Source organism: Microcaecilia unicolor, chromosome 13 (assembly GCF_901765095.1).
Source record: "Microcaecilia unicolor chromosome 13, aMicUni1.1, whole genome shotgun sequence".
Classification (NCBI taxonomy): Eukaryota; Metazoa; Chordata; class Amphibia; order Gymnophiona; family Siphonopidae; genus Microcaecilia; species Microcaecilia unicolor.
The window spans coordinates 77,812,482-77,835,033 of NC_044043.1; the positions used below are offsets into that span (position 1 = coordinate 77,812,482).

Consider the following 22,552-nt stretch of genomic DNA (forward strand, 5'->3'; position numbering starts at 1 on the left):
ACCAGCGGTCAGCATTTTTTTATGTGCTGACCATCGCAAGCTAAATTAGATGCAAACATTCAATGCTGGGCCGGTATTGAATATTGGGGTATGACTGGACCTCTCCTGGCTGCCCATACTTGCGCATCCTGGCCAATATTCAACTGGGTACTCACATAAGGGTTATCTGGTCAGGCTCTTCACCAGGGGCGTAGCTATGGGGGGCCACGGGGGCCTGCCCCCCCCCCAAATTTCATCCAGGCCCCTGGTTTGGCTGGGGGGGTCCCCAACCCCTGCCAGCCAAAGCCTTTTTCAGCACCGGTCTCTGGCGCAGCCGCATTTGCTGCCCTGCTCTTCTTTCTTCTTGCTCCTCCTGTGCACGCTGACGCTCCTTTATGTGAAATTGAGCAGTTTCATGTAAAGGAGCATCAGCGTGCACAAGAGGAGCAAGAAGAAAGAAGAGCAGGGCAGCGAATGTGGCTGCGCCGGAGACCGGCACTAAAGAAGGCTTCGGCTGGCGAGGGTTGGGGACCCCCGCCAGCAAAGGTATTTGTTTGTGAGGAGAAGCGGCAAAGAGGTGAGGTGGTGGTGGTGGGGGGGGGCAAGGAGGCGAGGAGAAGCAAGGCAGTGGGGGGCGAGGAGATAAGGCGTGGCAGTGGGGGGGCGGCACTCAAAATGTGCCCCCAACCTCGGGCTCTGGCCCCTCCCACTGTGAGGTCTGGCTACGCCCATGCTCCTCACCCTCCCCTCCCCAATTCTTATCCCCCCTGAAAAAGGCTGTCCTAACTTTATCTGGGCAGTTATCCAGGCATCGGTCCAAATATAGTCCGGCACCCAGATAATTGCCAGTCTGGTTAGAGGAGTACAGACCTTCGATCTTCTACATCATAGGTGCTAACCTTTGGAATGCACTGCTTGCTGAACCTCGTGCAATTTAAATCATAAATCAATTTAAGAAAGAACTGAAAACCTATTTTCATAAGGCACTTGGACCAGATGAGCAATGACCTCACCTTTTGATAAGTTTATAAACCTATAAACCAGCTGCAATGTTGAACTGTCCCAGGAATATGGACAGCTTGAGTAAAGAGTGTGTAATTTTTAGTCCAGACCTAATTTGTAAACACAATGGGGCCGGTATTCAGACTGTGGACATTAGCCCAGCTAACTCCCATGGTCAACGTACAGCCCGGATATTCAATGCTGGGCCATTTCCGCTGACCAGTATTGAATATCTGGTTTATTTTGGGCCAGTTTAAAGATGATCAGCTAAGTCAACATTCAGACGTAGCCGGTTATCTTTAAACCGGCCAAATATATACCAGGTTTTCACGCGGCCAAATATGGCCACTAAACCGGTTTTTAAAATTATCTAGCCACTAACTGGCCTTATTCAGCGGGAGTTAGCCAGTTATACTCCGCTGAATATCGACCGGCTGTGTATCATTTAACTGGCCAGGTGCCGTTTCTGGTCAGTTAAATGGTTTAGAAAATCGGGGGGGGGGGGGGGGGGGCAATGTATTTATATGATGTTTGTATTTTATTGTTGATTTTTATGCTTTGTACATATCTGCTTAGAATTTTTAAGATAACGTAGAATAGAAATAAATATTATTATTATCATCTACATAATTCCCTATTAAATTGGGACTACTAAGGAAAGTAGGGGAGTGACTGGGAGGTCCCTGGGTGGGAGGAAGCCCAGCCTAAGGGAAGTACTTTGGAAATAAGATGCAGAGAGAGAAAATGCCCTAGGACTGAAGAGGGACGGCGGGGGGGTGGGGGGGGGGGAAGTTAAAGTGGAATAAAAGTGGTTGCATGTGAAAGCACGAGGGGTCTTTGGTTGCTTGAGGTGTCTTTGGTTGCCTACAGGTCCAAGCTACCTACATTATCCCCTGCCATTGACTAGGGAGGAGAAGGGGAATCCTGAATTGCTAATTAGAGTTGGGGCTAGAGAAAAAGACCAGTTATTGCCCTGGTGACAGTAACTGGAGAAGGAACCAGAGCATTGGGAGGATTGGGGAGTCCTGCCCATGAGCAGAGTCTAGAGCAGAGAGGTGCCTGCTGAAGGCCGGGGTGTGATCTTGTGAGGTACACCCGTGGAAGAAGGACAGCCCTAAAGGGGTCTGTGCCTGGTGGAAGAGGAGAAATTGGGAGTAGAAGAAATATAGCCTTAGAAACGACATCTGGCTACCAGGATAGGCAGATTTGTCTATATGTAAATAGCCCCGCGTTAAGAATCCCTGTACATATACCTGTGAGAAAGGGCCGGGGTCCATGGAGGTTCCCGGACATCAATAGACTTGGTACCAAAGATGTTTGAGATTTGGAACATCTGGATTGTATTAAAGGGAAGTTCAAGCTGCTAACTGCCTGTTGCAGCCAAGTTCAATAAAAGTTAAGTTTGTTTATAAAACCTTCTGAGATGTGGTGTGGTTCCTAGACTGAAGAACAGAGTAGAACCCTGCCTGGTAAAGTCTCCCAAACCCTCGGATCACTATTCCGGACCACTGACCCACTCCCAGCTCGACTGGAGTTTGACTGAAAGTCCGAGTGTGGTAAGCTTGGTCTGAATGAGCAGCGACTGTTTTATGTATCTTTTTTTTGATTGTTGTTACATTTGTACCCCGCACTTTCCCACTCATGGCAGGCTCAATGCTGCTTACATATTGTATATAGGTACTTATTTGTACCTGGGGCAATGGAGGGTTAAGTGACTTGCCCAGAGTCACAAGGAGCTGCCTATGCCTGAAGTGGGAACTGAACTCAGTTCCTCAGTTCCCCAGGACCAAAGTCCACCACCCTAACCACTAGGCCACTCCTCCACTACACTATCTGGGTCCAGAGCTAGAACGGGGTAAGACCCATGTTACATATGCAATGCCGGTGCCCGGATTAGGCCCAGCAATGACAATCTGTGTCATTTTTCTATCAGTGGCAGTCAGCTCCTCTGTAATTGCTGACCGCCACAGGCTCAATATTGGCTTGTCTGGGACTTACAGTTTGACATTGTCAACAGGATGCGATTACAATTTCCACAATTTCACTTTGCTCTCCGCAATACGCACTCAGTATACTTCTAGTGCATATCAGTTATTTCAGAATATCATGTCATGACATTATAACATATGCAGTCCTGTCTCCTCTTGTTTACCTATACAGGTCTTCTGGTCTTCTTGCAGCTGGTGTCCATAGTTGCAGGAGCAGAGCGGGCCTGAGCTGGTGTGGTGACACTGGTGGGAGCAGCCACCATTGTTCGATTCACAGCTGTTCACAATCTCCATCTCGATTCCTGGCAGGAAGACACACGCATGTCAGCACCTCAGAGAGAAGCTTATTCTTAGTCTCTGCTGATCCACATGAGCCTTTCTGCACTACTAGCCTACAGCAGTGACACCAAAGCTTTATGGACAATGAAAAGCGTGTGCTGCAGCTGCTTCTAATGCCTAGAACTGTGACAGCCCAAAACTGGAAAAAGCGTCACGGGCCCTGTGGTGCAGAATGACTCAGTGAAGGGGATAGAACATTTTCTGAGAAGATGGCCATGCCCTGGAAGGACATATACAGAGCAATTCTATAAAGTAGGCGCTAACAGTTACACACCTTTTTCACACATAATGTATTTAAATAATGAGATACACGTGTGCATGTGTGTGCATACATCAAAACAGCAACCAACAGGTTAGGGTAAGAAAATCCCCACGCGTAGTGCAAAAATCAATATAAAAGAGTAGGGGTGGACCAAGGAATCTCATCAGCCGATGGTAAGTTGAAGTAACTTTATTCAGCACCAGATGTATATGTGATCCGACACGGGACCGTGTTTCGACAGATCTACCATCTGCTTCAGGGGTCAAACACTACATATAAAGTAAATACATACATGACAAGGTTGAATAAACTGATCACTTGTCTAACATCAATTCAAGAATGGGCTAAACACAACAAACTTTGCCTGAACCCAAGTAAAACCGAGCTTCTCTGGGTCCATAACACAAGTGGATACATACCTGATTGTTACATTTGTACCCCGCGCTTTCCCACTCATGGCAGGCTCAATGCGGCTTACATGGGGCAATGGAGGGTTAAGTGACTTGCCCAGAGTCATCAAAATCCCTTGTGGGAAGTACGAACTCCCCCTCAAATCACAAGTCAGGAACCTTGGAATACAGTTAGATTCAACAATTACTCTGATTCCCCAAATCCAAGTAACCTTCAAGAGCTGCTTCTACTATCTACGACAGCTACGCTGCCTCTCCTTACATTGCTCATGTTTGACCTATTCTTACTGTACACCGCCTTGAGTGAATTCCTTCAAAAAGGCGGTAAATAAATCCTAATAAATAGATAAATAAGGTTAAAAACAAGAACTCCTTCAATTTGCATATAAAAACATAAAAATAACAATAAGAATAAGAATCAAAATAATAATAACAACAATGATAAAAATAACAATAATGAAATGGTAATGGTAACATCAATAACATAAGTGGCTTGTGCTTACTTTTATATGCCATTTATGTTATAGAGTTTACCATTACCATTTGGTGCCGAAAAAGTTACTTCAACTTGCCATCGGCTGATGAGATTCCTTGGTCCACCCTACTTTTTTCTATTGTCTTGTGTGTGTACATACACACATAAATGCCAAAATTCCACCTAAGCACTATTCTGTAAATATGCATGTATCTACGGAGTGTCTGGCCAATATTCGGTGCTATTTAACTGACCAGAAACGGTTCCTGGCCGGTCAAACAGCACTTAGGCAGCTAAGCACTAATATTTAGCATGAGTTAGCTGGTTATCTCCGCTGGATTTTAGCACTTAGCAGCTAACCGGATATCCGCGAATATTCAAACACTGACCGGCTAAGTTCAGCAACTAAATTGGATCGTCTAAATGTATCTCATGCATATTCATTATGGATATCCTGAAAACCTGAGTGGCTAGGTGGGTCCATAGGACTAGGTTGAGAACCAGCAGTTGTAGCAGCTTCAAGTAAGCATATAACCACAGCAGAGATCCATAATACAAATAAAGAAATATAAATGTCAGCACCATGCTGCATGAGGGTAATACCAGTGGTGTAGCTACGTGGGGCCATGGGGGCCTGGGCCCCCATAGATTTGGCCCTGGACCCCCCTGCCAATGACCCTCTCGACCCCCGCTCCTGCTGCCAACCTGCCGTCGCCTACCTTTGCTGGCGGGGGACCCCAACCCCCGTCAGCCGAGGTCCTCTTCTTCCGGCGCAAGGCTTCGTTCTGTTTCTGAGTCTGACGTCCTGCATGTCAGACTCAGAAACAGAACGAAGCCCTGCGCCGGAAGAAGAGGACCTCGGCTGGTGGGGGTTGGGGTCCCCCGCCAGCAAAGGTAGGCAACAGCGGCGGCGGGGGAGGGTTGCCGGCAGGAGGGGGAGTCGAGAGGGTTGTCGTCATGGGGGGGGGGGGTCAAAGTTGGTGGTGGTGGAGGCGGCGGGGGGGGGGGGGGTCACAGCAATGGCGGGGGGTGGGCAAAATGTGCCTCGGGCTCTGGACCCCCCTGCCGCCAAAGTCTGGCTACGCCCCTGGGTTATACTATAGCCAGGCACCCATGGATAGGTGCTGAGAGGGTATCATGTAGGAGCCTGTTCTATAAAGGAATATAAGAGATTTGTAAATAATGGAGGCAGTGTATGCAAATCAAGTTCATGCACGTTCATTGTGGATATCCTGAAAACCTGACTGGCAAGGGGTACTCCAGGACCGGACTTGGGAAACACTGGTCTAAATAGCAGGTCCTATCTTTGGCGGCTATAAACTTAACCAGCCAGCACTGTTGATAGTTTAGAGATGTGCTTGAGTGGTTTACCATAGTTTGGCGGCGTGTATTTCTTCCCGTCAAGTTTAAAACTGATTACGGATTGATTCCACAGCGTATCCTCTAGCAGCATTTTTCTGATCATAGAGACTACATTTGGGAGACTCCTGAGGAAGGCTGGTTGGCCGAAACACGGCCGTGTCAAGTCTTTGCTGTTGGATTATCAACTTTTAGACTCTAAGAGAATTGTCAACATATTTTTTTGAGTCACCTTCGCTGTCTTCTGTCTGATTTCAAGTCTGCGATTGCTAGTTTTCTATACAGGAAAGTAGACAACTCCATTCCTTTATAGAACATGCTCCTACAAGATACCCTCTCAGCACCTGTCTATGGGTGCCTGGCTACAGTATTACCCTCATACAGCATGGTGCTGACATTTATATTTCTTTATTTGTATTATGGATCTATGCTGTGGTTATATTGCTTACATGAAGCTGCTATAACTGCCGGTTCTCAACCTAGTCCTGTGGACCCACCTAGTCACTCAGGTTTTCAGGATATCCATAATGAATATGCATGAGATAGATTTACATACAATGGAGGTAGGGCATGCCAGTGGTGTAGCCACTTTGGGGCCACGGGAGCCTGTGCCCCCGTAGATTTGTCCCTGGACCCCCCTGCCGCTGCCCCGCCCAAACCCGCCTCCCACCGTCACCTACCTTTGCTGGCAGGGGACCCCAACCCCGGAAAGCCGAGCTGAGGTCCTCTTCTTTCCAATCCCGCGCAAGGCTTCGTTCTAGTCTGACGTCCTGCGGCGGGGCAGGTCAAAGTTGGTGGCAGGGGGGGTCCGGCAATGGCGGGGGGCGGTCAAAGTTGGTGGCGGGGGGGGGGGGGTTCAGCAATGGCGGGGGGGGGGGGGGGTCGGCGGCGCTGGGGGGGGGGGCTCTAAAATGTGCACCCTTACCTCGGGCTCTGGACCCCCCTCCCGCCGAAGTCTGGCTACGCCCCTGGGGCATGCAAGTGCATCTCGTGCATATTCATTGTCCTGAAGACTGGGGTTGAGAACTACTGCCCTAAATAGATGGACTGTACACATACACGTTTTCAAATTAAAGCAAAGTTCAGAGATAAGACAGATTAATTGATACCTATTTCTGTTCTCAACTGTCGTAACAGATATTCTGTTTCCTGTATAAACATATTTATGGTGTCACTATCCTGAAATCCATCACATTTCCTCTTTGGCCTGCACCTTCGGCCATCTCCTCTACTGAAGGGTTGCTCTAGCTCTGCTGTACAGTGGAGAGCAGCACTTGAAGTACGATTATTAGGTATTCCAAGTCATCAGCCGACAAGCTGAACCGGTCTTAGCTTTACTGTATTCAACCAGGACTGGTTCAACCTGTCCATGACGACATGCAACCGAATGGTGTTGCTACATGAACTACTGGATCCCATCAGCAGTCTACAGCAAGGATGAGGTAACATAGTAACATAGTAGATGACGGCAGAAAAAGACCTGCACGGTCCATCCAGTCTGCCCAACAAGATAACTCATATGTGCTACTTTTTGTGTATACCCTACTTTGATTTGTACCTGTGCTCTTCAGGGCACAGACCGTATAAGTCTGCCCAGCACTATCCCCGCCTCCCAACCACCAGCGCTGCCACCCAATCTCCACTAAGCTTCTGAGGATCAATTCCTTCTAAACAGGATTCCTTTATGTTTATCCCACGCATTTTTGAATTCCGTTACCGTTTTCATCTCCACCACCTCCCGCAGGAGGGCATTCCAAGCATCCACTACTCTCTCCGTGAAAAAATACTTCCTAACATTTTTCTTGAGTCTGCCCCCCTTCAATCTCATTTCATGTCCTCTCGTTCTACCACCTTCCCATCTCCGGAAAAGGTTCGTTTGCGGATTAATACCTTTCAAATATTTGAACGTCTATATTATATCACCCCTGTTTCTCCTTTCCTCCAGAGTATACATGTTTAGTTCAGTAAGAGGCATATTTTCAAAGCACTTTGGGAGGCTAAGTTCCATAGGTTTCTATGGAACTTTGGGAGGCTAAGTGCTTTGAAAATGAGCTTGTAAGTCTCTCCTCATACGTCTTGTAATGCAAATCCCAAGGATGAGGTAGTGAGGAAGGCTATGAAGTGAAACTCCCTAAAACTGCAAATGATAACCCAGAGGCACCTCAGTCTTAGACCCTCTTCCCCATATGTCTGATGGAAGGAGAAATCTTGAATGTTAAGGAAGGGAGAGGTGCTCAAATGAATATTAGGTATACATGAGAGAGCTTCTTTTACTATCAAATGTAAGTTCTGTGATTTCAAAACCATGCTGAAATATTATGTTTGTGAGTTAGCACTAGAGGCACAAAACGTACATTAAAAATATATCTTTTGTCAGTGCAGGACTCAGATAAAAACTCTTTTTTTTTTTAGTTTGTTAACAGAGAAACTGCAAACACTTTAAAAGATAAATGAATCTGGCAGGGCCCTCGCCAGACAAGAGTCTGCTTTCAAAGCCTGTAGAGCTGGCAAAAACACTTACTTTTTGTCATTCCTTACCGCCCCCAAAAGAAGTGTTGCAACTTTCTTAAGAATTTTGCACCATGAAAAGGGAACTTAAGGTTCTTTCATATCTGAGCCATTAGGCTGAGGTCCTCGAAGGCCACACACAGGCCTAGTTTTCAGGAGATTCACAGATCAGATACTGTGGCTATGTTTGATAAGAACCCAGTTAATTTGTGTAATGAGGTCACACTGAAAACCCAATTTATTTGTGGTCCTTAAGGACCAGAGCTGAAGAGCCCCGATCTATGTGGTTACTAAAACCTAAACCGCAAACAGACTCAATGGGGGTAATTCTATAAACCTGGTTTTCAACCCAGACCTTGGGCCACACCCATCCAGTTGGGTTTTCAGGATATCCACAAGGAATATGAATGAGGTAGAGTTACATATCAAGGAGGCAGTGCTTGCAAATCTCTCTCATGCATATTCATTGTGCATATCCTGAAAACCTGGCTGGGTGAGCATGTCCCAAGGACTGAGTTGATAACCACTACTATAAAGAGGGCACCAACACTTACCGGAGATACTCAAATATAAGCCTATCCGAATAAAACTGGAGCTAACAGTTTTCCCCTGAAAAAGGCGGGAACCTGTTAACTCGAGTATAGGCTGGGGAGAGGTTATATTCAAGTATACCGGTAATCTGTCCTCCCCTGTAGTGTCCTGCATTTCTCCCTTTCCCTTTCTCCCTTGGGGTGAAGCATTTTTGCCCTCTTACTGCTCCCTCCCACCAGTGACTGCCAATTCTCTCCCTCTTTTATCCCCCTTCCCCGCATGACTTGCATTTTTCTCTAGCTTTAACCCCTCCCACCTCGTAATGACCAGCATTTTTCTCTTGCTTACCGCACCCCCCCCCCCCCCCCCCCCCCCCCGCCGCACTGACTGGCGTTGCATACTGTTCTTCCTGGCTTCTGTTGCTGTCTGTCGCTGACAAGGAAGTGGGGCCTTGAGCATGTGCAGATGATCAAGGCCGCACTTCCATGCCAGCGACAGCAGCAGAAGCTGGGAGGGAACGGTAAGCAATGCCAGTTAACGTTGGGAGGGAGAGGGGAGAAGAGAGAAGTACCAGTCACCGCAGGGGGGAGGGGGAAAGCACAGAAATTTTTTCTGACTCGACTAAAAGCCAAAACCCCAATTTATGGGCTTTTTTTTTTTTTTTTGGGGGGGGGGACAAAATCTCAGCTTATAGCCAAGTATATAGGCACCAAGCATGTGCCTAAATGACCCCAATACCAACATATGTCGACATATGTTTATACATATGGATGTAAATGTCAATATTCCGGCTACACATACTAAAAAATGGTGGCTAAATGCGATGGTGCATAGTTTGAAAGTGGGCAAACACATGGGCAAAGTCTTGGTAGAGCGTGGGTGGGACATACAGCTTAACTATAAAGTTTGCACACAATTTTAACAGTCTAGGCATGAGCATCTGCCCCAGCTCTATGCCTGATGTAAGTGGCCATGCCCGCATTATGGGGGGAACTCTGTAAATGGCGTTCAAAATTTTGCACCGAAAAAAAAATTGGTGCTGAACAATATTCTCTAACGAGATTGGGTGGCAGAGCCGGTGGTGGGAGGCGGGGCTGATGGTTGGGAGGTGGGGATAGTGCTGGGCAGACTTATACGGTCTGTGCCCTGAAGAGCACAGGTACAAATCAAGGTAGGGTATACACAAAAAGTAGCACATATGAGTTTATCTTGTTGGGCAGACTGGATGGACTGTGCAGGTCTTTTTCTGCCATCATCTACTATGTTACTATGTTCTGGGATCGGCACCCTTTATATAGACCAGCGTGTAGCACAGGAGTCACACGCAACTTTAGACGTGAAACGTTCCACCAACTGAAACCAGGTGTAAATCCCAGCGCACAAGTTGAGTGCAGATCCCACACTATAAGGGAAGGTCCCTGACCCACCCGTGCTCCTCCCGTGGCCATGTCCCTTTTGCAGACCCACACGGAAACACACGCTATTCTATCAATGGGCACATGCGTGTGGATCTGCCATTTCTGCCCTATTTCGGCACCTTGCATCCATCTGAATGCTTTTCCGTGCTGATAATTCATAGTAACAAAGTAGATAACGGCAGAGAAAGACCTGCACGGTCCACCCAGCCTGCCCCACAAGATAAACTCATATGTGCTACCTTTTGTGTATACCCGACCTTGATTAGTATCTGCCATCCTCCCGGTACAGACCGTAGAAGTCTGCCCAGCACTATATTCAATGTGTAAGGTGGGAGTGTAACCCCTTGTTATATTGGGCAGTGGCGTAGCTAGGTGGGGTGCCAGGGGAGAGGCCGCTCCCCCAAACGGAGTTCTGCCGGCCTATTTTTTTTGTCCTGTTGCAGTGAAAATGTGCGCCAGCGGAAGTCCGCTCTCGCTCCCCCTGCACTGTCATCTTGCCTCATCCTGGCTCCACTTCTGATATTGGGATCTATGAATGGAGCCCTGGGTGGGAGGAGCCCAGCAGGGAAAAGTCATGAGTCCATCTAGCACTTGAGAGTGCCCTGATTTGTGGAATCTCAGTGTGGGGTGGAGCTGGTAATTATTATATAAGGGAGGTCAATATTGTAGAATTTGTCCTTGGTAGCCTGTGTTAGAGAATTTCTATACCCCCCCGCCAAGTGACCCGGTGGAAAGAGAAAAGAGGGGTACCTGCTGAGCCAACCCTGACAAACGAGCAGGATCGGGGTCATTGCTGTTAATCTCCTTAGCCAACAGTGGAGCCGAACTGCGGGCTGAGATTGGGGAGTCTCGCCGCAAACTGGGCTCAAAAGGGCTGTGGCATGGGCAGATTGGGGGTGTTCCTGGAATTTACATGCAGTTTTACAGAATAAGGGAGATCTGCGTCTAATTTAGGCGTGAGAATTTGCACCAGGTTTTACTTGGTGTAACTCGTCGCACCTAAAATTGTTCGCAGATTCCGGAACCTATTTATCGGCGCCATGTATAGAATTTTGGCCTCTGTGTAATTTCATTACATGTTTACATAGGTACATTAGAACTGTTTGAATTTTGCATCTTAATCTATTGGTATCATCTTAATTCAACTAATTTCAGGGATGGCGTTAGGGGGTGGCAAACAGGGCAATTGCCCTGGGCCCCCATACCATAGGGGGCCCCAAACTTGCCTCAAGCTAAAGGAGGCATAGGCTGAAGCCAGATTTTGCCCCCCCCCCCCTTCCCCAGTTTCTGCCCTGGGTCCCTGAATGTCTAACATCAGCTTGACTAATTTGTTGGCTATTTCTTTAATCCATGTTGACTTTCATGCATTCTGAATCAAAGTTCCCCGCCTTGATACTTACTGTAACACTGCTTTCCATCAGCCCCCAGCTCATACCCAAGGTTACAGGCACACTGGAAAGAACCTCTAGTATTCAGACAGCTGTGCGAACACATGGCCAAGCCCGTCACGCATTCATTTATGTCTGCAAGGAAAAGTAAATATCAATTATACAGACAGATTAACAAATTAAAAGACAGAGCATGCAGTCTACTCCCTCTTCTCTTTTTTTGACATTTACTAAGACCGTTAATCCTGTTTTAAGCATGGATTCTTCAAAAAATGTCCTATTCTTCAGGGGTGGGTTGAAGAAATGTTGGATCTTTTCATCCCTGCACCACAGCGCAGTGAGCAGCTCAGAGACTACACCCAGAACATGCAGAGATGTTAAATGACCATTTCCTTTCTCCAGTTGTAATGTGCCCCAGTGGCGTACCAAGGGGGGGGGCGGTGGGGGTGGTCCGCCCCGGGTGCACGCCGCTGGGGGGTGCCGCGGCGCACGCCTGCTGCGAGAGTTCGCTAACTTCTCTCGTTCGCTGCAGCTCCCTCTGCCCCGGAACAGGTTACTTCCTGTTCCGGGGCAGAGGGAGCTGCAGCGAACGAGCAAAGTTAATAAACTCGCAGCAGGCGCGTGCTGCGGCACCCCCCCCCCCCCCAGCAGCATGCACCCGGGGGGGGGGGGGGCTCTTTCGCGGGGTGGGGAGGTCTTTCGCCGGGGGGGGGGGGGGGGGTTGTCCGCGCTGCATCGGGAGGGGGGGGGGGTGCCGCCCCGGGTGCCCGCCCCCCTAGGAATGCCACTGATGCACCCTGAACACACTCCAGTGCAAATACTTCCACACTACAGTCTCATATTTTGTAAGGTGATAGAACTTGGACCAAAGTGCATCTACTTTGCTATAGATATGGCTTATGGCTTTATTTATTCAGGGGCCCTTTCACTAAACCGCGTAAGCGCCTACGCGTGCCCAATGTGTGACAATTCTGAGTTACCGCCCGGCAACCGTGTGGCCCTTGTGGCAATTTCATTTTTGGCATGCGTCCGCTACACGCATCCAAAAAATACTTTTTATTTTCTGGCGCGCGTCAGCTATGCGCGCCAAGTGGCATTTGATGCGCCTAGGTCAATACCGCCCGGTTACCACGCGAGTCTTTACCGCTAGGTCAATGGCTGGCGGTAAGGTCTCAGACCCAAGATGGACATGCGGCAATTTTCATTTTGCTGCACGTCCATTTTCGGCAAAAATTTTTAAAAAGGCCTTTTTTACAGGTGCACTGAAAAATGATTCTGCGCACGCCCAAAACCCGCGCCTACACTACCACAGGCCATTTTTCAGCGCACCTTAGTAAAAGGACCCCTTAATATACCATCTTTCCTCAGAGATAACAAAGCGATGTACAATACAAAAAAAACATTACAAAAAAACATAAAAGAAAGGAATGCTGAAAGGGTAAAAAATACACTTGTAAAGCCCAATTAAAGGCTTAAGTTTATGTTTATTCCACACTTGATACACTGCCTTTCTATAGTGCTTATTTTAGAAGTGCTATTTGCATTTTAGACTGCATAAAGCATGAATGTCTAAATCCCAACTTTACAAAACTGGGATCTGCATGGCTAAAACTGAAAAATGAATTTTAGCAGTCCTATACCTCAAAGGTGTGGGTGAAATTTAAACCTATCCATGATAACCCTGCACCATATTACTTAAGCAACTATAAACATATCAACAGACCTCAGAAGTGACTTTTTTCACTCCAATCAACACAAGTCTGCATTCCTTTATTATTTATAAACTCTATCTGATTTTTCATTTTTATATAAAAAGCAATCAGCCGATTTTGTTGACTTGGTTGAAGGTCAAAGGCAGTGGCGTAGGAAGGGCGGGTTGGTGGGGGCGGTCCACCCCGGGTGCACGCTGCTGGAGGGTGCAGAGAGCAGCCGTGCGTCTGTCGGCTCCGCTGGTTCCCTGCTCCCTCTGCCCCGGAACAGGTTACTTCCTGTTCCGGGGCAGAGGGGAGCACGGAGCCAGTGGAGCAGACAGACGCGCGGCTGCTCTCTGCACCCTCCAGCAGTCAAGAATGCACCCTGGGGGGGGGGGGGCTTGATGCGCCCTGGAGGGGTGTGTCATTGTGCTGGGGGGGGGGGTGTCGTGCTGCACCCTGGGGGGGGGGACGTCGTGCGGCGGCGGCGATCCGCCCCGGGTGGCAGCTGACCTAGGATCGCCTCTGGCCAAAGGTCCCACTCTTCAACATTGGAGTTCACTGCTTCTTCTTCAAATGCGGCTGGAACGACAAGGGATTTCATCTCTGGACAGTTGTTCCGGGCCTCAGTTTCAAGAGATTTGGGAACCTGTTTTGGTTGACTTTGAGGCATATTTTCAAAGCACTTTGGGAGGCTAAGTTCCATAGGTTTCTATGGAACTTTGGGAGGCTAAGTGCTTTGAAAATATGCCTCTTAGCCTCCCAAAGTGCTTTGAAAATGAGCCTCTTTGTCTTCCAGGGCTAGAAGTTGTTTTTAAAATTTTTAATAATAATAGGAGATCTGTTTGATTTCAGGGGGAGCCAGGGGTGGGGGGTGAAGAAGGAGAAGTTGGAGTTCTGGTTGTTACTGAGCCTTAATAAACAAGATTTAAACAGAAAAAGCAATTAGCTTATCTAGTTGTTTAGCTGAACGCTCCCACGTGGGAGTGAGTCACAAGGAGACTGACTGCCTTGTGTGAAAACAGTCACGTCTGAGGTCTGTTGGTATGTTTAAGATTGCTTACATGGTGCAGGGTTATTACGGCTTGGTTTAAAACTGAAAAATGTGCATTTGTGGGTCTGGACGGGAGTACAGCAGGCCTAAGAAATAAACGTGCCTTCTGTATTTCAGAAGGGGAATGGACGTCCATGTCCAAAACGATCGGCCTGAGGAATTACACCTATCCGTCCATCCGCTTCGCTTCTGCCATGCCCACTAGGAATATCACATTCACAAACGCACAATGGCATTTTAATGCACGATTAGAGACTAGGTCCCACTGATAAAAATGGGAGCTGCAGTAATTAAGGCCCATTTTTCAGGTTAAAGTGCTAACACGGTTTTGTAAATCAGACTCGTAATGAGTCACGTGACGATCTGTCCTAGATGTCAATCAATCATATGACACAAACTGATTATAGGCATAACAGAACAATCCAATGTGAGGGTCAGATTTTTTTAAATCCCCAACTTGGTAGAGAAATTGAAGGAGATCACTGTTAAAGGCCATGTCCGTTCTAAGACACACACACACAACAACAACAAAAAAATCAAGAGATTTGCTAGCTTAAAAAAAATCCTTTTGACAGGGTCTCCTTTTTTAACTTTGTTGCGCTTGTAGACTTCTGCCAGTAAAATCATAGGGCCAAGATTCAGCCCATGGCGGTACGTGGCCTCAGTGCCGCTCGCAGCTACGGGCTGAACTGATCCCGGATATTCAATGTCGGGACATGTGCGGCCCCGAATATTGAATATCCAAGTATCAGTAGTCACCCAGAAGTTAACCGGGCACTGGCTGATATTCAGACCGGTGTCTGGTTAACTTTGACACATAAAGTTAAGACAGCCATTGCTGAGTAGTTGCTCCACCCACACTCCGCCCCCTGGCCTGCCTCTAACCTAACCAGTTAAGAGATGACCAGTCAGCGGTGATATTCAGTCATTCCACAGGGTTTAACTGGGCAGGAGCTTGTTAAATCCTTTTGAATATTGGGAAATAAAATATAGAATTAAGCACACATCCATGCCAGTGTCATAGTGAAACTAGGCCAATGGTGGGTGGGCTGAAGAACTCTGGCCCCATCCCAAGGCAATCCCGTCTCTTCCTCTCCTGGGCAGAAGAACCCCACAGGTGATCTAGTCTCTTCCTTACCTGCCCGCAGGCGATCCCTGCCAGCCACATCATAGGTATGCTACTGCTACTAGGTGGGTCTGAGCCCAAAGTGGGTGGGCCTGGGCCCACCTGTGGCTACACTCCTGATACACACATACACAGCCTCCAAAAACAGATTTCTGGTACAGAAGCACATGTTTCTCGGGTACCTTCGCAAGTCTTCAAGTCAGGTGCCAGGATGAATCCATTGTGGCACTCACAGCGTGCAACACCTCGGTCATTCTTGCAGACCTGGGAGCAACCTCCATTCCTCTCAGTACAGGGGTCCCTGACTGGAATCCATAGAAAGAAAGGGAAAAAGTAAAAGGCAGTGGTTCATTTTGTGAAGTTCTTTTCTTTCACATTTGCATTAATCACAGAACAATAAAAGACAGGCCCATGACATGATGTATGGAGGAGAAATATTCAGAGGAACTAAAGAAGATTGCAAGGTGAGGGGGAAGAGAAGAGGAGACGAACCATTGTGGGGAGAAGGGTAAGATGCCCTGACCGTGTAGTAGCCATGCAGGTGGGGAGATCATGGAGAGGGGTCAGGGAGAAAAGAGGATCGGAGGCCCCCTTCTTAATTTCTGCCCTGGGCCCCAGCATACCTAAAACCGGCCCTGCCGAGGATTGCAGGGTTCCAGAAGGACCTCTGGTTCATGACCCCTGGCTAAGTTGGAAGGAGGTGCAAAATGAGGACAAAAGTCCCTAGGTAGTTGTAAATGAAGGCACATGGAACCAGAGCTCAAAAGGAAGCCTGATGGAGCCAAAGAAAACTGCCAGGCCTATAATATGTGCCAATAATCAGAGCAGAAGTGGCCAAATGCATGACTCTGACACATATTATAAGTGTTTTGGAACAGTGTTTGGATGAAAGGTGCTAGAGAAATTCCAAATTTAAATTATTGGTGTGTAAAGTAGGCAACTTAATAATAATAAGGGGGAAATATTCACCCAGCGGTGGTCAGTATTTCTTTAAACACTGACCACCACTGTCTAAATTAAACCCAGATATTCAGTGCCAGCCTCTATCCAGGTACTGGCACTACATTTCCAGAATTGGGGTGGCTGCCAGGAGTTCCCCAAGTGCCATTAATATTCAGAGGCAATAACCAGATAGCTACCTGGTTAACTTAGGATGGCCTTTTCGCTGCTCTAAGTTAATGAAACATTATACAGTTACTGCCACTGAATATCTGCGTGGCCTGGTAACTCCTGGTTCCAACCTGACTCTACCTCCAGACCACCCTGGCACTAACCGGATAGTGCTGCAGCAGTCTGTTCCCCCCCCCCCCCCCCGGGACTTCTTTTACATTTTATGTTAGGGGCTGGATATTCCTTTAAGTGAAACCTTATAACTACTTTGGGCGACTGCCTGAGTGGATTGTCTGTCCAGTTCACACTTTTGGGTAAAGAACAAAAGCACAAGGAGCCTTCAAGACAAGGGGCGCCAACTCAAATTTATTGAACAGACCTGACACGGTCCGTGTTTCAGCAAAATTACCTGCGTTGGGGGTCTTAAAATAGTACGCAATGTCCAGAAATTGCAAAACAATAGCACAGAGACAATGCATTATCTGAAGACGCCAAATGAATACCGAGGAAAACACCTGGATAATAAACTTCGAACCAAACCGCTATGGGGCACAGCCTTAAACGGGCAGAGTAACGCCAAGAGATCTCTACTTTATGCAATTTCTGGATGTTGCATACTATTTTAAGATCCCTGACACAGGCAATTTTTTCTGAAACATGGACCGTGTCGACTCTGTTCAATAAATTTGAGTTGACGCCCCTTGTCTTGAAGGCTCCTTGAGCTTTTGCTCTTTGCTCCAGTGGGATTGTACTTCGGTTTCCCTCTCCTACATCTACAGTTCACACTTTTAAAATCTGCCTCTGAAGCAGACGCCATGTGTCAAAAACATGTTGGGCATATGGACTATTATAAAGTGTTTTGGACTTAATATTTCCGCTTTTAATTAATGACAGAATTTATTTATTTTTTTTTTTGAACAGCTACTGACTCAGTACTTGCTGGTCTGTGTTTTTGATATGATTGGACTGAAGCATTTGGGCCTCTTGCTTATTCTACCTTATTATTTGGGTATGTGCCACTGGATATCCTGACTGGACCTGGTCAGCATTAGTTAATTGGATAGGCGCTTCCCTCAGCCAGTAAACCAGCACTGAACGTCAACCCCTAGGTGTAGAACAAATAGGTAATGAAATGACTGCAGCCTTAACAGTAATAATGAAAACACTATGGGAAACCCACTTCAGAATTACTGAAACCAGCTATGACTAGTGTGTATGTTTATGACTGTCTCGGGAAATCCCTGTTCTTTCTCTGGAGCTTGCTGAAACATACTTTTGAAAGGATTTGAGACAGGAAGATGCCACATTCGTTACAGCTGGAAGGCTTGTGACTACCAGCAATGATTTTCAAATCCACATTCCATGGTCTGCTCGATGGCCATCGCCACAAGACATGAATGCCCAGGGATCTTGAGACAGTTTATCCATGCCAAAATTGTTTGTGCTCCTCAAGATAACTCCCTCTCCCCCAAAACCAAGGTAACATTTGGAATATTTCCTCCTTGCCAGCTTTCCATTCTGCCTGCACAACAACCGAGTGAGTTAAGTTCCGACAAGAGGGCAGAGGTGTGGTGGAGGACAGCTCCCATTAATGTCCTCATTATTCCTAAGTCCCCAAGTCAAAATCCCAATTTCAGGTTATTACCTGCAGTTTGGGGCAAAAAAAAAAGGCATAAATCGACATGGATGTCATTAACATATTTTACCTAGTGGTTAGTGCAGTGGACTTTGATCCTGGGGAACTGAGTTCAATTCCCACTGCAGCTCCTTGTGACTCTGGGCCAGTCACTTAACCCTCCATTGCCCCTAAGTACCTGAATGTATGTAAACCACTTTGAATGTAGTTGCAAAAACCTTAGAAAGGCGGTACATCAAGTCCCATTTCCCTTTCTCTCTGTCCCTTATGACATCACAATATCAGAAGTGAGCCAAGTATCGGGCAATCAAGCCACTGTGACATCACTGATGAGGTTGGTTCTTATTGGTGGAATGAGTGGAGGAGTAGCCTAGTGGTTAGTGCAGTGGACTTTGATCCTGGGGAACTGAGTTCAATTCCCACTGCAGCTCCTTGTGACTCTGGGCAAGTCACTTAACCCTCCATTGCCCCTGGTACAAAATAAGTACCTGAATATATGTAAACTGCTTTGAATGTAGTTGCAAAAACCTCAGAAAGGCGGTACATCAAGTCCCATTTCCCTTTCCCTTCAAACAAATGCACATCCCTGTTTGAATAATTTTGCTGCTGTAATTGTCTATTGCTTATGTTTGACTTATTCTTGCTGTATGCAGCCTTGAGTGAATTCCTTCAAAAAGGCGGTCAAAATCCACAATTCCAGGAATAACATGTATAGAATGTTTGTACGTTTGGGAAGCTTGTCAGGTGCCCTTGGCCTGGATTGGCCGCTGTTGTGGACAGGATGCTGGGCTCGATGGACCCTTGGTCTTTTCCCAGTGTGGCATTACTTATGTACTAAATAAATCCTAATAAATAATTAAATAAATGAATAGATCGATTTGTCACACACTGCTAGCTACATTGGCGGCAATTCAGTATAGTTAGCAAAAAGGCATACGAAATGCTGGTCAATAAGGGGCCCTTTTACTGGTTTACCGTGAAGCAACCCAGAACTACTGCCAGCCCAACGCAGGTGCCGGTGGTAGTACCACCCCCAGCACACCATTTCTGGCACTAGTGGAAATATTAAAAATATATATTTCTGCAGGGGGTTACCGCCGAGTTAGCGCGGGAGCCCTTACCTCCACCTCAATAGGTGCCGGTTTCATGCTCCCTCCTGAAATGGCCATGCGGCAAGGGCGAACTTAATGCACAGCCATTTCTTTCTTCGGCCTTATACCTGCTGTGGTAAAAGGGGCCCTGGCGTGCGGCAAAAATGGCCGCCTCTGCTGACACAGGGTCCCCTTTTACTGCAGCTTTAGTAAAAGGGCCCCTAAGGGGGGAAATTCTATAAACAGTGCTCAAAAATGGGTGCCGAAAAAAAAAAATCAGCGTTAACTGTTAGTCGATAAAGGGCACTTGTGCATGCACGTATCACTGATTCCTGCGCCAAACTTTGGGCACCAGAGTTACACCTGCTGAAGCGAGAAAAGGGAAAGGGAATGAGACTTGATATACTGCCTTTCTGTGGTTACGATCAAAGTGGTTTATGTATTATATAAAAGTACTTAGTTTGTATTTGGGGCAATGGAGGGTTAAGTGACTTGCTCACAGTCACAAGGAGCTGCAGAGGGAATTAAACCCACTTCACCAGGATCAAAGCCCGCTGGTGTAAGTACTGGCACTAACCCCCCCCCCCCCCCCCCCCCCACCATGCCCATGCCCATGCCCCTCCCATTCCACACCCCAAATGGCATAAGCACTATGGGAGTTAGATGCCCTGCTTTATAGAATAACGCACAGCCAGACTTGCATACAAATTTTAATGAGTGCCAATTAACATCAGCAATTGGCTGTTGGCATCCACTTACTGATGGTGAAGAGCTTGTTAGCCAATTAATTTCAGTGAACATCTTGGCGGTGCACCTTTTTCAGCAGTAGCTTAAGGTGAGTTACATTCAGGTACACTGGATATTTCTCTGTCCCAGGAGGGCTCACAATCTAACTTTGTACCTGAGGCAATGGAGGGTTAAGTGACTTAACCAAGATCACAAGGAGCAGCAGCGGGATTTGAACCGGCCACCTCTGGATTGCAAGACTGGTGCTCTAACCACTAGGCCACTCCTCCACTCAGCAACATTCCATGTAGAATCACCAATAATAGCAACATTCAATGTTGAAGCAGTGGCGTAGCAGGGGGGGCTGCCACCCGGGGCGGTTCGCCGTTGCACCCCCCCCCCCGGTGCAGCAAGATGACATCCCCCCCCCCCTCGGTGCATCGACACCCCCCTCCCCCCCCGACCAGCTCCCGCACCCTACCTTTAAAAAGAATATCGAAATCCGAGGCGAGGCGCAGCGCCTCGCGCCTGTCCTGCACGTAAAAGAAATGTGGACCGTCGGGCCTTCTCTCGCTCTGTTTGTCCCGCCCTTGCGGAAATAGGAAGTTGCGTTAGCGGAGGGCGGGACAGATAGAGCGAGGGAAGGCCCGACATTTTTTTTACGTGCAGGGCAGGCGCGAGGCGCTGCGCCTCGCCTCGGATTCCGATATTCTTTTTAAAAGGTAGGGTGTGGGAGCTGGTCGGGGGGTGTTGATGCGCCAAGGGGGGGGGAGCTGGCAGGGAGCACCCACCCCTGAGCTGACACCCGCCACTGTGTTGAAGCTCCAATAATAGCAACACTCCATGAAGAATCTTCAATATTTATTTAGATTTTGCTCATACCTTTTTCAGTAGTAGCTCAAGGGGAGTTACATTCAGGTACAATGGCTATTTCTCTGTCCCAGGAGGGCTCACAATCTGAGTTTGTACCTGAGGCAATGGAGGGTTAAGTGACTTGCCCAAGATCACAAGGAGCAGCAGTGGGATTTGAACTGGCCACCTCTGGATTGCAAGACCAGTGCTCTAACCACTAGGCCACTCCTCCACACCTAAATTTGGGCGCCATATACAGAATCCAGGGGCAAGCGGTAATCTATAACAGAATCTGGGTATCCAGATGTTGCTATCGAACAGAGTGTAGGTCAGTATTTACATGCCAGCGTGTAAATGCATGCACCACAATTTTGCATTTCAGTGCATAACTTACAGCATTCTATGTTATAGATGTAAATCAAGGGCATAGCCAGCCCTTCAATTTTGGGGGTGCCCTGGGGGGCAATGCATTACTCCTTCCTCCTCTCCCCCCTCCCGGCACAACCAGTAAACATATTTTTTTACCGAGAGGGTACTAGATAACTGGAATGCCCTCCTGCATGTGGTGGAGATGCAAACGGTAATGGAATTCAAAAATGCATGGGACAAACACAAAGGAATCCTGTTTAGAAGGAATGGATCCCAAGAAGCATAGCGGAGATTAGGTAGGAAAGCCGGTGCTGGGCAGATTTCTACGGTCTGTGCCGTGATTGAGGCTGAATAGATTTGGATGGGTTGGAATGGAGCTTTTCAGGGACTTTGACAATAACTTCAGAGATTTTAGAACAAGGCCAGTGACGGGCAGACTTCTACGGTCTATGCCCTAAAAATGGCAAGGATAAATCAAGATCAGGTATACACATGAAGTATCACATACCATATGTAATGAGTTTATCTGGGTGGACCGTACACGTCTTTATCTGCCGTCATCTACTATGTTGCTATGTTATGTTATGTTATGTTACCTTTGCTGGTGGGGATGCCAAGGCCCGCCAGCCAAATATAGTGCCCAAGCCTCTCCCCTTCTCCTTACGCTGCTTCCTTAATGCAGAAGTCAGCTGCGTAACTTCAACACTGTATTTATTTGGCTAGCAGGGCTTCGGCATCCCCACCAGCAAAGGTAAAGGAGTGCTGTAGTCCTGAAAGGGGCTTGAACCCAGTGGGGGAGTGGAGGAGTGGCCTAGTGGTTAGGGTGGTGGACTTTGGTCCTGGGGAACTGAGGAACTGAGTTTGATTCCCACTTCAGGCACAGGCAGCTCCTTGTGACTCTGGGCAAGTCACTTAACCCTCCATTGCCCCATGTAAGCCGCATTGAGCCTGAGTGGGAAAGCGCGGGGTACAAATGTAACAAAAATAAAATAGATACTATTGGAGATTCTACATGGAATGTTGCTACTATTGGAGATTCTACATGGAATGTTGCTATTCCACTAGCAACATTCCATGTAGAAGGCTGCGCAGGCTTCTGTTTCTGTGAGTCTGACGTCCTGCACGTCAGACTCACAGAAGCAGAAGCCTGTGCAGCCACATTGGTGATCTGCAAGGGCCGACTTCTACATGGAATGTTGCTAGTGGAATAGCAACATTCCATGTAGAATCTCAAATAG

General features: G+C 47.5%; 1 protein-coding gene across 2 annotated transcripts in view; it reads right to left on the reverse strand.

Annotated features, from left to right (window-relative positions):
- Positions 1-22,552, reverse strand: part of MEGF6 (multiple EGF like domains 6) — a 458,871-nt gene that overhangs the window by 92,810 nt on the left and 343,509 nt on the right. For both annotated transcript variants that reach the window (XM_030185804.1, XM_030185805.1), the window contains 3 exons: positions 15,713-15,835; positions 11,672-11,794; positions 3,134-3,271 (listed from right to left, as the gene is read on the reverse strand). In XM_030185804.1, the coding sequence (XP_030041664.1) occupies positions 3,134-3,271; positions 11,672-11,794; positions 15,713-15,835 (384 nt within the window). The remainder of the gene's footprint in view (positions 1-3,133; positions 3,272-11,671; positions 11,795-15,712; positions 15,836-22,552) is intronic.